Source organism: Oryzias latipes, chromosome 7, assembly GCF_002234675.1.
Source record: "Oryzias latipes chromosome 7, ASM223467v1".
NCBI lineage: Eukaryota > Metazoa > Chordata > Actinopteri > Beloniformes > Adrianichthyidae > Oryzias > Oryzias latipes.
In genome coordinates, this window is record NC_019865.2 from 752,066 (window position 1) to 767,658 (window position 15,593).

The 15,593-nt window shown below is 50.4% G+C and overlaps 3 protein-coding genes across 7 annotated transcripts in view; 2 read left to right on the top strand and 1 right to left on the bottom strand.

Moving 5' to 3' along the window:
- The window catches only part of LOC101170148 (anoctamin-7), a 22,491-nt gene extending 21,906 nt beyond the window's left edge, over positions 1-585 (top strand). For all 3 annotated transcript variants that reach the window (XM_023956286.1, XM_023956283.1, XM_023956285.1), the window contains one exon: positions 156-585. In XM_023956286.1, coding sequence (XP_023812054.1) covers positions 156-278 — 123 coding nt within the window. In that variant the 3' untranslated portion in view covers positions 279-585. The remainder of the gene's footprint in view (positions 1-155) is intronic.
- Positions 1-8,553, top strand: part of arhgef19 (Rho guanine nucleotide exchange factor 19) — a 15,610-nt gene extending 7,057 nt beyond the window's left edge. The window contains exons 1-16 of one of the 2 annotated variants that reach the window (XM_020699815.2): positions 692-1,939; positions 2,909-3,584; positions 3,654-4,121; positions 4,729-4,852; positions 4,931-5,016; positions 5,096-5,352; positions 5,436-5,596; positions 5,678-5,830; positions 5,925-6,054; positions 6,149-6,223; positions 6,292-6,381; positions 6,453-6,616; positions 7,315-7,473; positions 7,553-7,632; positions 7,701-7,805; positions 7,879-8,553. In XM_020699815.2, coding sequence (XP_020555474.1) covers positions 2,930-3,584; positions 3,654-4,121; positions 4,729-4,852; positions 4,931-5,016; positions 5,096-5,352; positions 5,436-5,596; positions 5,678-5,830; positions 5,925-6,054; positions 6,149-6,223; positions 6,292-6,381; positions 6,453-6,616; positions 7,315-7,473; positions 7,553-7,632; positions 7,701-7,805; positions 7,879-8,033 — 2,862 coding nt within the window. In that variant the 5' untranslated portion in view covers positions 692-1,939; positions 2,909-2,929 and the 3' untranslated portion in view covers positions 8,034-8,553. Of the gene's footprint in view, positions 1-691; positions 1,940-2,908; positions 3,585-3,653; positions 4,122-4,728; positions 4,853-4,930; positions 5,017-5,095; positions 5,353-5,435; positions 5,597-5,677; positions 5,831-5,924; positions 6,055-6,148; positions 6,224-6,291; positions 6,382-6,452; positions 6,617-7,314; positions 7,474-7,552; positions 7,633-7,700; positions 7,806-7,878 lie in introns of those variants that run through there. The other variant, XM_004084425.4, reaches the window with a different exon arrangement.
- A 1,173-nt stretch (positions 8,554-9,726) lies between these two features.
- The window catches only part of LOC101168915, a 7,192-nt gene continuing 1,325 nt past the window's right edge, over positions 9,727-15,593 (bottom strand). Inside the window, exons 2-11 of one of the 2 annotated variants that reach the window (XM_004084422.4) lie at positions 14,119-14,230; positions 13,717-13,863; positions 13,496-13,582; positions 12,808-12,886; positions 12,600-12,736; positions 12,388-12,531; positions 11,976-12,062; positions 11,706-11,781; positions 11,280-11,356; positions 9,727-10,045 (exon numbers count right to left, since the gene is read on the bottom strand). In XM_004084422.4, coding sequence (XP_004084470.1) covers positions 10,022-10,045; positions 11,280-11,356; positions 11,706-11,781; positions 11,976-12,062; positions 12,388-12,531; positions 12,600-12,736; positions 12,808-12,886; positions 13,496-13,582; positions 13,717-13,863; positions 14,119-14,230 — 970 coding nt within the window. In that variant the 3' untranslated portion in view covers positions 9,727-10,021. Of the gene's footprint in view, positions 10,050-11,279; positions 11,357-11,705; positions 11,782-11,975; positions 12,063-12,387; positions 12,532-12,599; positions 12,737-12,807; positions 12,887-13,495; positions 13,583-13,716; positions 13,864-14,118; positions 14,231-15,593 lie in introns of both variants that reach the window. The other variant, XM_011492660.3, reaches the window with a different exon arrangement.

Consider the following 15,593-nt stretch of genomic DNA (forward strand, 5'->3'; position numbering starts at 1 on the left):
TGTTTGTCCTGAAAACACTTCAGATCATTCATTTCTGGCCTGGCATGTCAGACAGTAGATGTAAGTAAAGTTTAAATAAGTGCAGAGCAGCAGGATTATGGCTTAAGCACCAAGTAATCACATGCAGACACTAATAAGCTGGTGTCATTCTGCAGCAGAGGTCTGGATGTGTTGCTATGGCTCAGCGGCTGCACCGTAGAAGTGGATCAGCAGAGGCAGTTCCCACACCCTCTCAGGTGTCCTGTGTTCAGGCCAGCGCAGCCCAGGAACACAGATAAAGACCGCCTTTGTCTGCAGCCGAGAACAGGTAACCAATTGTGGCTGCGCTAAGCAGTGCTGTTGTGTGCACGTGTGTGTGTGTGTGTGTGTGCATGTGCACCACGTGCACGTGTGTCAGGGAGAAACAGCGACAGATAGCACTGACTGACCCACCTGAGAGAAGGTTTGGCTTCTCAACAGCCTCGTGGTCACAGCACCTTTAAAAAGCTCTGATTTTCCAGAAAGACCCCCCCTATGAGAAGCGGCGTGCCCCCCTGGGGCCACACAGATGTGACACCTCAGGTTCCATGTACCATAGAAGATGAATGCGAGAATAAAATTAGAAACAAGAAGGCTGGTTTTTGTTCTGAGTGTGGAGCAACAGATAAGAGACTTCAGTTAATTATTAAAGTCTTAGTCTCAACTGTCCTTACGGGCCGTCTGCAGGGGAAAACAGGCATACCTGTACAGGTATGTATGTACCTGTAGGCAGGTGACCCGCACCAAATATCACGGTAGGTAGACCGCTCAGTGAACCCATAGACGGTAAACATGTATGTTTTTCTGCGGTCATGCAGGTGGTAGAGAACACTTCTACAACACGTAGGGGTAAGTACAGGAAGTAGGTCAGACACAGGCGTGTCACACAGTTTTTTCATGTTTTCAAACCCCCCCGCCCACACACACACACACACACATCCTGCAGACTGAACGAGGAGCCCGTTAGAGCTGTTCACGTGACACGTGCACGCTCCTCGCTGCAGCCCGACTCTTAGACAATCAGAGTGTGGTTCATGTGGACGCCCTGCAGGTACTTACGGATCACGTGCACACCACGTGCGTGCAGCATCTGCATGTTCAGTAAGGAGCCAGAATTCACACTTTACTAACGGCTAGAGTGTGGCGTAAGGACGGCGTACAACAGCATCACCTGTACATCAGAAGTGTGTGTGACTTCCATTATCCTCAGGAATACTTCATGATACTCTTACCACACAAAACACAATGGTACGTTCCATTGTCATGGACTGTAGACACACCTGAGCTCCCCTTAAGGTGCAGCCGCTCCTCTCTACGACCCTCTACAGACCCGGAAATCCCAAAAACCTGCAGCATTCGTATGTGTGCACGTGACTATGGCTTAACATTCATCCTTCTTTGAACACTGAACTGCTCCGTGATCAACAATGTTGGATGACTTAGAGATAAAAAAAAGATTCCTCTGCACTTCGTAAAAACATTTCCTTCCTGACATTTCTGCTTCCAGCATTTATGTCCCAAAGTTTGATCCTCATTGATGTCTGATGAGGAAATGACAAAAATGATGCGATCTGCTTTTCTAACAAATACCAGCAGGTAGAAACTGTTCAAAGCGGCGTTTGACCTCCGTAGGTGTGTCAGAAGGATCCTCAGGTGTTTGAGATTCTGCTCCTTATGATAAAGAAAATAACATATAGCGACCTTTCATTCAGAAAGCCCTCTGCAGGTGTTCAGTCCAGAAGAGGAGGATTACCTGCTGAGGAAGCAGGAGCTCCACTGATGTCTGTGAGGACATCGGACATCATGACCCGCTCCTGGCTTTAACACGCTCACCGTAAATATTCATTTAGAAAAGGTGGCGGCTATGCAGAGAGGCTGAAGGAAGGCAGAGCCACAACATGACCGCCTGCTCAGGTGAAAGGTGAGGGTGTTGACAGTGTGTGTGTGTGTGTGTGTTAAGTACAGGGGCTGAATGTGATGTAGAGGCCTTTAATTAGAGCAGGAAACAGCTCAGCACACTTCAAATGGGTGTTTGACAAGCCCTTCACACATCCGTAGTGATGTCTGCTCAGCGCGGGGTTTCATCTCCAAGAGTCCGTCAGCTCAGAAGATGTCGTAGACCAACTCCTTCACCTGCTGAAGCGCTTCTGGTTCACCTTCACCTTTGGACCTCCATTCCAAACTTCAATGCAGATCTTCCTTCACCCTGCAGCTGTGGCTCATGGCGCTCCATCTGGTCCTTGGCTTGCAGCTACAGTGACCTTTTTCTCAGGGATGTCGGATCCTACTTTTTGTGGTGAACGTTTGCGTCTGCAGCCGAGAGCCATGGCTTTGCCTCAGTCCAGATGTTTGGAGCCATTGGTGGGATTCCCTGGTAATGGCTACCAGTAACACATACCATGGAGGGGGGGTGTCCTCCATCATCTTTCATGAACTGCATCCACATTATTCCTGGGCTTGGCTGCCTTCTGTTGATCCGTTTGTGGGGATGATGACCACTAGCAGGGCAGGTTTGTTTGTGGACTGAAAAGTGAAAGTGAGTGTAATTCTTCAAGCCAGTTTTCACGTTGGCGGGTTTCTTAGATGTTATGCCAGGCAGTTTTTTCTACATCCAGGTGAGGGAACCAGATGACTCTGATGTTGGAGCAGAATGAACATGAGTTTCTCTGGAAGAGCATCTGCAGGACAGAAGAAACCCTCCGTCTGGATCAAACCAACCCGTAGTCACTTTTGTTTGAGTTTGTTTTCTAAAAGTGGGGAAGAAGGAAACCCTGGAGGTTTTTTTGTTTAAATTGTTTTGCCTCCTTTGTGCTCTTTCAACAGTTTACTTCACAGAGCTGCTGCCCCAGCATGTCCGCATCAAACGTTTGCTTTCTTTTCTCTGCTGCAGCTCCCATGAGCCCGTTCAGCCATGTTCCCCGGGTATGGATTATCAAGCTTTCCTGATTTCCAGCCCCACCTTCATGCTTTTGGCTGCAGAGGAGAACGTCCCAGCATGTGGATCCCGCGCTCAGGAGAGCCCCAGGCGCCCAGTGACTCCAGGGAGGGCAGGCCTCTCCTCCACAGGCACGTTGCCGTGTGCCAGCAGGAGACGTTGGCTTTTATCGAGCTGCAGCCATCGGTGACCCCCAGACTACCGTGTTTTGGTCCGCAGAGGTCAAGCGTGATCTCTGACGCTGAATGCATGTCTCACTCTGTGCCTCTGAGAGGCTTCAGTCAGACTCGGATTGAGCTGAATGACATGCAGAAGGGCCGCCACAGGACAGCCAGTGAACACGACACGAGGCCCCCCCCTCCTGGAGGTACCAAGGATGAGCTCCAACACAAAAATCCCAGCAGGACGTTCCCACAGGAGCAGGCAGAGCCGCATCGAACGGTCACGACCGTTTGTCGCCCGCTCCACGCGGCTCTCAGCCTTCCTCTGCCTCTGCCCCTGTCCTCTCTGTACGGCTGGGAAGCTCAGGCACCGTGCTCCCCATCCTCTCCTGAAAGCCCGGGGTTTCCAGGTCCAGACAGCCTTCCTCAGAGAAGAAGCTCCCAGGGGTCCATCAAGGAGAAGTCCATGCGTGAGTAGATGGAACAGCCGGGCTTTCAGGCTGACTTCTTCTGTTAACTTCAGGTTTTCTTCTCTCCAGGGCGAAAAATGCAGGTTTATTCTCCAGACAGCCTGAGTGACGAGTCCCTCAGCAGCCCGGTTCTGGAGGCCGACTACATCTTTCCTGGACCCTTTGCTTCTTTCCTGGAGGAGGACCTGAGTGGATTATCGTCCCTGGAGACCCCCTTCACCCCCCCATCCACAGACGGTGCCGCAGACCTCAGTCAGGAGGATATTTTCGACGTCCCTGAAGAGCCGTTGCGGATCATAGAGGACTCTGATCCAGGAGCCGAGGAGGACCGCAGATGCGTGGAGGCATCCGTCCCCTCAGGAGGGAGCTTTCTGACACGCTGTCGTCATGGAGACCAAGAGCGGCGGCGCTTCTCCGCTTCAGAGCTGATTTCCAGACTGCAGCTTTCTCAAAGGAAAAGCTCCTTTACTCTGAAGCTGGGGAAGTCACTGTCGGCTCGGGTGGCTTCCAGGGACCGGCAGAGCCCCAACCCCGACTGTAAGTCAGATCCCTAAAGCTACGCTCACACCGCCCTCCGCCACACGCCTCGATGTGACCACTTCACTGGAAAACTCCATGTAAACATGTTTGGAGCTTGAGCGTTAAAACAGCTGCGTTTCATGTCTGTTTTCTGGCTCGACGTCCAAACGCCTGTTAAAGGTTAAACCAGCTGAACTTTGACCAATCAGGGACTCTGATCTGTTAGTGATGCACGGATGGCGTCCCTGTTGATTCACGGAAGTGCCAACTATTTGAAAATTGATCAAGAACGAGAAATTCTTAATTGCGGTTTGTGTCTGGCTGGAATTCTATAACACCAAGTCTCATTTATCGGAGAAGAGCTGAGAAAGAAAAGATTCACCAGATTTACACCGATTTATGACGTTTCACACCAAGACTGTAGGTCCATGCGTTAGTATCAGGGAACGACAGTCCAGTCTGAACACCAAATGCTAAACATGCCTTCAAGAACACGTGTGTAGCGTGTCACATGGCTGGTAGCATCCCAGAGTTTGGTTTTTGGGCTTCCATCGTCATCAGTAAAGCAGCAGAGAAGCTTCCGTCTGGCGGCACTGATCCTCCATCTGCTTTGGCTCTTCTACAGATAAGTCCAACCACAGACACCGCGGCTCCGGAGGCTCTGGTGACAGCGGCCCCCACAGTCCTGTTGGACAGGCGCCCCCCCTGCCCAGCAGTGACGGTGCTCATCGGTGGAGCACAAAGCTCGGGTAATGAGGAGGCGATCAGGAGTACCTCCTCTCATGGAGACAGACATGTTCTAAGATCCTTTGACTGTCCCTCCCCAGGATGAGGAAGAAATCCACGGAGGAGGACTTGGGCGGCGTCGCTCCGGTTTTGGGCTCAAACCGGCTCTCGCGGTTCCTGCCCAGCTGTGCGTCTCTGCTTCTGTCAGATCTCCACCCTCTGTGGTTTTTCTGGACTTAACCTGTTTTGGCGTCTGGGTTTTGCAGCGATCCTGTACCAGGAATACAGTGACGTTGCCATCAACAGAGAGATCCAGAGACAGCAGGGGAAGGAGCCCAGCACAGAGGAGGAGGGCCTGAGGGACGACGGGTCCGATGGGACCCAGTCTCCATCAAATCTGTCTCCGTCCAGCTCCTTTCGCTCCTCAAGAGGTTCTGCTTTTGCGCTGTGGCAGGATATACCAGACGTCCGGACCAGCGGCCAGCTGGACCACTTCAGCAAGGAGGAGAGGAAATTACAGGAGGTGGGTAAGATGACGGCTCTTCATCCTGGACGTTCTCTGCTGGAGCGCTGCACGAGGTTCAAACTCCACCTTCTTGCCCTCAGGCAAAGTTTGAGCTGGTGACGTCAGAGGCGTCCTACATCCGTAGCTTGACCATCGCAGTGGACCACTTCATGCTGTCCCAGGAGCTGGCCGAGTGTCTCGGAGCTCAGGAGAAGCAGTGGCTCTTCTCCAAACTCCCTGAAGTCAAAGACGTCAGTGAGAGGTGAAGAGCTGCACATTTTCCCCTCTTCTGTACCTCCTCTTGCATCAGACCTCCTCTGAGCGGATTGTCCTCTCTCTCCAGGTTTCTGCTGGACCTGGAGCGCCGGCTGGAGGAGGACATTCTCCGTTTTGATGTTTGTGACATTGTGCTGGACCACTGCACTGCTCTGCGAAGAGTCTACCTGCCTTACGTAACCAACCAGGCTTATCAGGAGCAGACGTACCAGCGGCTGCTGTGAGTTGTTGCTTGAACTGCAGCTTCCACGAAGCTCCTTAGCTGCTAACCACCTTCAGACTCTGCAACTTGTTCCTGTCCTCTGTCCTCTCAGGCAGGAAAACCCTCGATTCCCGGGCATCCTGGCCCGCCTGGAGGAGGACGCCGTGTGCCAAAGACTCCCTCTGACCTCTTTTCTGATCCTCCCGTTTCAGAGGATCACACGGCTGAAGATGCTGGTGGAGGTGCAACGTGTTCCTCGTTAGACAGCGCTCATGTTGGGATCAGCTTTGTGCCTCTCTCCTGCCAGCATGTGACTAAAGTTGCTTTGTTTCCCAGAACATCTTGAAGCGAACGGCTCCAGGATCACGAGATGAAGACACCGCCACCAAAGCCTTCAACGAGCTAAAAAAGGTGCCGATCCGCTTCTGTGACAGTAGGAGGACGGTTGTCTGCAGAAATAACCATGTTGTGCTGCTCAGATCATCAGAGAGTGCAACTCCAGCGTGCAGTCCATGAAGAGGATGGAGGAGCTCATCCACCTCAACAAGAAGATTCACTTTGAAGGCAAAGTGCGTCCAGTTTGAGGGCTTTGGCTCCAAGCTGAAGCAGTTTTTTTTCATCATCCCTCCTTCTGCTGCAGATTTTTCCGCTCATCTCTCAGTCCCGCTGGCTGGTGAAACACGGGGAACTTCTTGAGGTGGACACTCCGATGATGAGCATCTCTGGATCAAAGCTCAAGCTGCCCACCAAGCCAGTGTACCTCCACTTGTTCAACGACTGCCTGCTGCTGTCCCGGAGGAAAGAGTGAGTGGTGCTGGAGAGCAGGTCGGGCCTCCGGCGGGTTTTCCGTTTCAGGCCTTTAGCAAACACCTTCACCAAGTTCACGATGCTTCATGGTGGAGGAAATCCTCACTGAGAGCAGAAGAACAATGTTCAGATGAACCTTTGAAGGGCCTGGGTTTGCAGTTGATGCTGATGTGCGTCACTGTGAGAACTACTGCAGACAAAAACTTGTTTCCTGCAAATGGAACAAACAGCATTTTCATCTCATCTTTAGTTGCTGTTTGAATAACATTGTAGGCGGAGTTCTCAACACGTTTCCATGGACACTTATTTCTAATGATCATTGGACCAGAGGCTGAAGAATCAGAAAAAACGTTTCCAATCTGCTGCTGTTTGCAAAAGTCTTTTTGATTTTGACAGTCAGTGTTGGTCCAAAAAGGTTCCAATGCCTCAAAGCTCCAAACCTTTGTTTCCATCGTTCTGCTTTTAATTTCTTTGGTTTCAGTTCCCATGTTGCTTTGGGGGCCTGAAATGCTGCTTTCAGTCTGAACCAAACATTGATGAGACTGAAAGATGCAGGATGTAAAAACCCACATTTAGACGTTTCTTCTCTGACTGCTGCTGGCAGGAAAGCATCCGTGTCCCGGCTGCTCGGGGCGCCAACGCTTCAGTCAGCTCAATGCAGGAATCTACATCCCTTCTCTTTCTTTCCTTTGCAGAACGTGGAAGTTCATGGTGTTTGTCCATGCCAAGATTGGAGAGCTGAAGGTGAAGGATCTGAGTCAGAAGCTGCAGGGCATCTCAGGCTTCATCTTCCACCTGCAGCTGTGTGAAGGCCAGCAGCTCAAACATCAGATCCTGCTCAAGTCCCACACTGAGTGAGCAGCATCCGTCTGTCACGTGGCTCACCTGGGATGCTTCTCTGTCCATAACGGGCCTTGTTGCTCCTCTGTTCAGGAGCGGGAAGCAGAGGTGGATCACAGCAATGTTCCCGTCAAACCCACTGGAGGACATTGAGCAGGCCACAGAGAACGACGGTGAGCTGCTGAGAAGCTGCAGACCCTTCAGACCCGGCTCAACCCTCACCGTCTTCCTTTCTCTGCAGATATATCGCAGGTTCAGTGCATCAAAAGTTATCAAGCTCAGGAGCACGACGAGCTAACGCTGGAAAAAGCAGACATCCTTCACGCCAAGATAATAACGAGTGACGGTAAGAGCCTTCATCCGAACCTCAGCAAATCTGACCAACCGTGTGAGCGTCTGGTGTCTGTTGGGTTTCCCAGGCTGGGTGGAGGGCATCCGCCTGTCAGACGGGGAGCGTGGCTGGTTCCCCAAAACCTACGTGGAGGAAATCACAAGCCGCAGCGCACGCCTGCGCAACCTGCGGGAGAATATCCGCATCAAATGTGTCACACAGAAACTGAGGGTGGAGGACTGAGGACGGCTCACCTGCCGCTGGTGGTGGTGGTGGGGGGGGTCCATATGTGGAGCGCAGAGGCTAAAGTGCATCAGATTTTCATAAACACTCTTTGAATGCAAACACTGCTTTTTGGATCAAACATTTTAAGCTCAAAGTCTTCTGAAAAATTGAGATTTCTGCTGCTGGTTCCTTCTGGATTCAGAAACTTCTGAGTCTTTAGAGCGTCTGATTGGAGGATGCATCCCCCCCCCCCCCGGTCTGCAGAACGATGAGCAGACTGACATTGGGACACGCTAATGTTAGCATGCTGCTTGGAAGAGTCGTCACAAAAGCTGATAAAACTACTGTTATTAGAGATTGCAGAGTATAGAAAAACCTTTACTGCACATGTGCAGCTTTGACTGGAGCAAGTCACACGTATTGACTGTATCTGAGAACTGGACTGAGTGGCCCCTCCCCCATGGCTTTCCAAACAGGAAGTGGCTCCAGGAAGCCAAAATCCCACCGACTTCTACAGAGAAATAAACAGCTGTTCCTCAGTCATTCTGTTGGTCAGAAGAACCACTCTGGCTTTTTTTTACATCTTCCTAATAATCCTCAATTTTTAAACATTTTTCTGTAGTTCAAGTTTTAAAGTAATAAACTAACCAATCAGAGCCCTCGATAAGAGTAGGTGAAGCATGCTGGCCCCCACCTCTAGCCAAAACGTTTGATTGACAGATTTCATGTAGCCCATTCTAAAGTCAGATTGCTGCTTACTGACAACATCTGGCTCCAACATGGCGGCATCCGTATGGTTGGAGGCGGAATAAACCATTTTCTATGGCTGTCGTCTGTCAGTCCAGTTCTGTCATACAGTCGATGGTCAAACAACCCCCCCCCCGTGCCTGTTCTCAGCTCGGTCCCACGGTTTTGTGGTTCCTGCTTTCTCAGAGGCAGAAGATCATGAAGCTCGACGGAGAACTCTGAACTGATCTGTGGCGTCGTCTGCAGAGCTGGACGTCTGTGATCGATGAAGACTTTGTGTTCTTTCAGGTCTTCCAATGGAAAAGTGACTCTAGATGACTAACACCCCCCCCCCCCCCCCCCCCCCCCCAGTACAAACCGCTGCCTTTGAACAGCCTGTAATGTTTTTTGGGGGGTTTGCATCTGATAGAAGTGCTGAACTCTTTAGTTTAGACTGAACTAAGAAAGAAATAACAAAGAAAAGACCCCCCACCCCCCACCCCGCTGCTGTAAATACAAACCAGATCGCTGAAAATAGTCCCCAACCGATGCACTGTCCTTTTATTTATCTGCTAACCTCTTTTCATACTTAAAAAAACGTATTTTTAGCCACATGTTTAGACTTTTTATGGTGTCTGACTTAAAACATATTTAATTTAATCTGAAATTGGATTTTTTTTCCTGAACCAACCAAAGAAACCTTTGTGAGGAAGACTCCACTGCAGATCGTTTTAAAGCTTTCTCCCACTTTCAGGAGCCAAACAGACTAAAGATACTGCCCCCCCCCCTAACTGAGGTCCCACTCAGTGTAACTGAGCCTCTTTACATAGTTATTTATGTTCCTCACACCCTGATGCTCATGGATTTGATCCTCCAAGAAGAGATGGGGGGTTCGTTTACTTTTACAACCGTATTTTATACTGAATAAAAAATATACAATAAAGGGAAACTTGTGTTCTACTGTACTGAAATAAACAGAATCCAATTTTTTTTTCTGAGCGGAAAATGACAGCGTCTTTATTTATTATGTTTACTGACAAACATCAACATACGGTTCTCAGGGATTATAATCTCAGAGAAATCTGATCTGGTTCCCATGCTCTGTCATCACACATCAGAGATTATAATCTGGGGTGGTTCTGCCACTCACTCCCTCACCAATCAGAGAGTATAATCTCAGGGTAATCTGGAGTGGTTCGTCTGCGCAGTCAGCTGCATCCGTTGACGGGAATCTGCCCGCCGTCCCTGGAGCTTCGGAACAATCGGATGAGGATTGAGATTCAGAGTAAGGTGGCCGCTCCTGTCTAGCTGCGGAACAAAGACAGAAGAACATTTCTGCAGAGACAACTCGGTTCAGGTTTGAGTCCGAGTCCACAAAGGCACAGCATCTTCAGCATAGAGACGCACTGAAGAGCTTTCAGGACGAGGTTTCATCCTGAGGCAGAAGTCAGGCCAGTTCCATCAAACCCTTTTCCTCACACAGAACCCTGTAAGGATCTCCTACATTCATGGACGCTGACCGCTCAGTGTCTGTAAAGGATGGATCTAAAAGCTGCTGCTCCAAAGAGTTTCAGAAGGGACGAAGAATCAGGCCCCAAAACACCAAACCTTCAGGTTTCAGCCCTAGATTTTACAACAGGAAGTTTTTTCAAAGTAAGATGGAAGAAGGAGTAAAAATTAAACACAAGAAAAATGTCAATAAATGACAGACAACGATGCGTTTAAGATTATCTGAACACCTGAATGAATGCACAGCTCCATCCTGCAGCATCCAACAGCATCCTGCAGCATCCAGCTGCATCCAGCTGCATCTAGCTGCAGCATCCTGCAGCATTCAGCTGCATCCAGCTGCATCCAACAGCATCCTGCAGCATCCAGCTGCATCCAGCTGCATCCTGCTGCATCCAACAACATCCTGCAGCATCCAGCTGCATCCAGCTGCATCCTGCTGCATCCAACAGCATCCTGCAGCATCCAGCTGCATCCAGCTGCATCCAGCTGCATCTAGCTGCATCTAGCTCCATCTTGCAGCATTCAGCTGCATCCAGCTGCAGCATCCTGCAGCATCCAGCTGCATCCAGCTGCATCTAGCTGCATCTAGCTCCATCTTGCAGCATTCAGCTGCATCCAGCTGCAGCATCCAGCTGCATCCAACAGCATCCTGCTGCATCCAACAGCATCCTGCAGCATCAAGCTGCATCCAGCTGCATCCTGCAGCATTCAGCTGCATCCTGCAGCTGCATCCGGCTGCACCCTGTTGCATCCAGCTGCCTTAGCCCAATCTGTGCTGCATTCTAAGTTTCTACCTGAACACGATGACCGTCTTCCGTCATTCTAAATGTCCAACCTTTGATTTTAGATATGAGGCCCTTTTTTTTCTTCCCTTTTTTATTTTTTTTATTACTTTTTTTGAATAAACGTTATGTAGCGAATAAACGTTTTATGTTAAAAGCTAGCGGTTCTCTTCAGCTTCACTTTTTGGTTTTGTGACACGGTTTCACACAGTCTCAGAGTTCTACAAACAGGAAACAGTCCAACCTGCTGCAGATGGAACATCCAGTCCTCATAGTCCTCCAGGTGGGAGCAGGAGACCAGCAGGGGCTCCAATAGTTCACCTACAACAAAAACATCCATGGCAGCTTCATGAGAGCAGCTTTGCACTCTAAAGCTACACAGAACTCAGAACAACTGGACTTAACCCTTGTGCTATCCTATGACCCCTCCCTTCCATAGATGTGTTCTCCCTACCATGACAAAGGTGGATAAAGGTGGAAAGATTTCATGTAATCCATGGACACCAGTGAAGATCACAAATCATTGAAGAAAAAAAGTTCAGAGCTCTGTCTAGTGGGTCTAGATGACCCAACTCCCAATGTTAAAGAACCTAGGATAGCACAAGGGTCACAAGGACATCGTCAGTCCAAATGTAGAAATGTGTGGATGTCCTGTGTGAGTGCAGCATACCCGTGAGCTCGAACTCCAGCCGCCCGAGCAGGGCGGAGCGCTCCACGGCTCTGACGCTGCGTCTGGCTAACCGGCCCTGTTTCATACAAAGGAGGATGTTTTAGGAAAAGGTGAACTTTCTTTGGTCCTCGGTGAAGAACGAAGGAAATCTAATGACTGAGAAGCTTCAGTTTATGCAGACAGCAGGTCCGCTGTTAAAGACAGAACCCTCAGTCTAGACCGTTTGGACCCAGACCAGAGGATGAGGAGCAGAACTGTCTGTCATCTTACCTCATATTTCACATTCAGCCGCTTGCTGTCAACAGAAAGCAGGAGCAGATCTTGAGGAAAGAGAACCAGCAACCTCTCCTGACGTCCCTGAAAAACACGTTTGAGTGAGGAGTTCGGCAGAATCTGTTCAGAGGTCGAAGGCGATAAAGTTTGAGCTCAGAGGAAAACCGCTGCTCTCAAAACGGGATTGATTCAAGTTCATTAAACCCAACTGTATTTCCTTTCATGAAGCAAAATTGATTTTCTTTCTGTTTTTGTTTTAGAGCACAGTGATTGCTCGGCTGAGTTGTGGGTAATGTCCATGTAAAAAAACTTTCTTCAGAAATAGGATTCATGCAGTTCTGGTTCTGAAGCGCTCATGAGAAAAGCATCGGTTTGGGTTTCAGAAGAGGACTGCAGGGGGGGCTCTTGCCTGCCTGGAGTTGGTGATGTGAACCTCAGACATGCACACCAGCTCCCCCATGTGCTGGATGGGTGAACCCTCCCACTGCCAGATGGGAGCGTGCAGTAAGTATTTCTTCAGCTCTTCTCTTTTCCAGGGTTCATCACACGGCAGCTGGTGGGACAGCAGGTGTTAGCAGCAGGTCAGAGACACCGTTTCCTGCAGGAGGTGTTGGTCCTTACGAGGTAGGACAGAGCGCAGTGGGACGGGCCGCTGGGCTGCTTCGTGGACCTGCATCTCCTGTCTTCGATGAGCTGCAGCCACCTCTGCAGGTCTGCAGCGCTGGCGCAGACGAACACCTTCGACTCCATCATTGGACCTTGATGGAAGAGGTGGACAGCAGTTAGTGCAGCTCAGGACGTCCCGCTGAGCTGACCCTGAAGGACTCACCGCTGATCTCGAACCCGTGTGGGGAATAGGATGTGTCTGGTTCTGCCTTCACAGAAAGTCCAGAAAGAGGAAGAATGCCCTGCGAAGAAGAACTGATCAGACCAACCCTGATTCTGGACCGAGTCTGAGTTTCAGCTCAGAAACTCTCCAACAGAGATGGTTTCTCCATCCTCCCACAGGAGGCCACTCAAAGGAACTTGATTCAAACTACATTTTACTTCCAAGAGCCAAACTGGCCCAGTGGCCTAGTGGGGGAGCGACTGCTTTGAAACTAGTGGGTTCAAGTCCACGTTTGGGTCAAACCAATGACCAAAAAAGAGGGACCCAAAGCCTCTCTGCTTGGCCCTCAACATTTGCATTGGGGGATTGGACTATTACGAGTTCCTGAGTGCAGCTCACTGTCCATCCAGGGGAGGAAACATCTTCGTGTGTCACAGCTCATGGTTCTTTAACCAGACTTCAGTTTTTACCCACAACCCACTGCTGCACATGCCAGCCTGTTTGCAGCTCCTGACCTGCAACCGCCTCAAGTTCAGCTCATAGACGCTGAATCAGTGAGATGTTAGAGATGACTCTAAAAAGATTTGGTGTTCTTTAGACTCGCATGTTACAGTTGATCAGCCTTCACACATGCAAACCTTCTTCTCTCGGCTGGAGGAGTTTCTAAATGAAATACAGACAAAAGAACCTGATAGGCGAAGTCCCGTCTGGAGTGGTCCAGGGCCAGAATCAGCAGATGGAAGGGGAACAGAACCAGGAAGAGTTCCCTGGTCTCCTGATGACACAAACATAACATCTTTTCTTCACGTTCTGCCTCATCTGCCTCTCAGACAGCTTCATGTTCTAAATGTCCTTCACCGCAGACGATGAGACGAGAAGATGAGCTCCTGACCTCATCTGGCGTCTAACCTGAGTGTGCCGGTCCCACAGAGACACCAAGGAGGAATGAAGGACCTCTCCGTACAGGTGTGCAGCCTGGCCCTCCCAGCCCCTGATGGGCTGCTGGGAGCAGATCCTGTGGTGCAACTCCTCTCTGCTCCTGCCCCACAGCACCACCTGCAGGCAGACCGGAGCACCGACACACATCTGAGACCCCAGAACATCCAAACATGACTAATGAGTCCGTCTCTGAGGGAGAAATGTCTGCTCTTCAGACAGGAGAAGAACGTGAAGGATTTGGATCTGTAAAGTTTGGATCATAAAGGAGACTCCAGAACCCCTCAGCTCAACCACATGCAGACAGTGGAAAGTACACAGCCTGAGGGTTTGGTTCTGACTTTGTCACCAGCAAACAGCAACGGCTTTAATGACCTCTGGTTCCAGGAGACGCGCCGACGACCTCGGAGCCGGCGGCTGCACCTGCTGCTCATCTCTGCTGTTCCTCAGTGACAGCTGAAGCCTGGCTTCTCCTGGACTCCAAACCCTGCAAAAGTCACGGTTGTGCGTTTTTATTTCTTCTCTCAGGCAGCAGGTCCTGCAGCTTTGTGGTCTGTTTGGATCTAGATGTGGACCCAAATCTGCTGCAGTCAGAGGCCTCACAGCTCACACCGTCAGGAGATGCAGGAATTCATCACAACAAGCTTTAAAACTCAAAATGACCAACTTGTCTGCCCCCCCCCCCCCCCCCCCCCCCCCAGCAGCACCCAGACTTAATCTGATTATAAAGATCGGATCTTAGACAGAGCCGTGCCTCTGAACTGCTGCGCTTTGCTGCCTTTTCTTAGATGTGAAGCTCTTTCACAAAGAAAACGTCATCTTTTGGTTGAAGCCCCGTTTCCTGTGTTTGTCTCTGTCTGGGGTCATTTCCCAGCAGCCTCCAGGCTCAGCACATTTCCTTTGAGGGTTTAAGGTGTTTGAACCTCTCCTCTGCACCTGTGAAGCCCGGTCCTGTGGTCTTCAGTCCAAACTCGGATCTACCCACACATGAAGGAATAACAGTTGAGAAGGTTCAGCAACACGAACTGCTCCAGGTTGTGTCTGAGGGGTCTCCTTGGTGGGCGTGTCTTACTCTAAACCCCACCTCTGGCCCCAGGAGTGCTGGGATGGCCAATGGCGACACATGGAAGTCTTTCAGCACCACGGTTGGTGTGACAGTAGTCGGATCTGCTGACAAACATTCTGGACTCTGATGGCGTTTAGCTCTCATCCGAGCCGTGCACATGCACGTGCACTCTCCTCCTGTACTCTGACACATGACAGCTGTGTTGTGAGGACAAAGCTGTAGATTCATGCTAAATGGTAAATGGCGTGTACTTGTACAGCACCATCCCTGGAGGCCCAAAGCGCTTTACAATAACAGTCCCATTCACCCCATTTATAAGTTTCCCAGCATGCATTTCTCTGAACAGCTCTAATTTGCCAATCAATGCTGCAGAGACACATCTTTGAGAAGCAGCTTCAGACGGTGGGTGGAAGGAAGCAGCAGTTTGTGATGAAGCTTCTGTTAATCCCCCAGAGCCCCGTCCTGACTCCATATGAACGCTCGCCACGCCGCAGCCATTGTCTCACTTTAATCTCCTAATCACATCAGCGCAGCCTCACTTACTGCCCGAGTTCAGATGAACACACAGACGCTGCTGCGGGTCAGGATCCCCATGCATGTGGTCCTTCCTGTCACTGAGATCAGAGGAACGCCGCATGGCGGTTAAACATCCTGCTGCTGAAGCGCCTTAAGGATGTCAGCCCCCCGCCCCCCAGACATGACACACAAAACACAGGGGAGAACCACGCCGCTGCTCTTTTCCCCAAACAGAACGCCACAACTTCCCTAAAAAGCAACAAGAGCC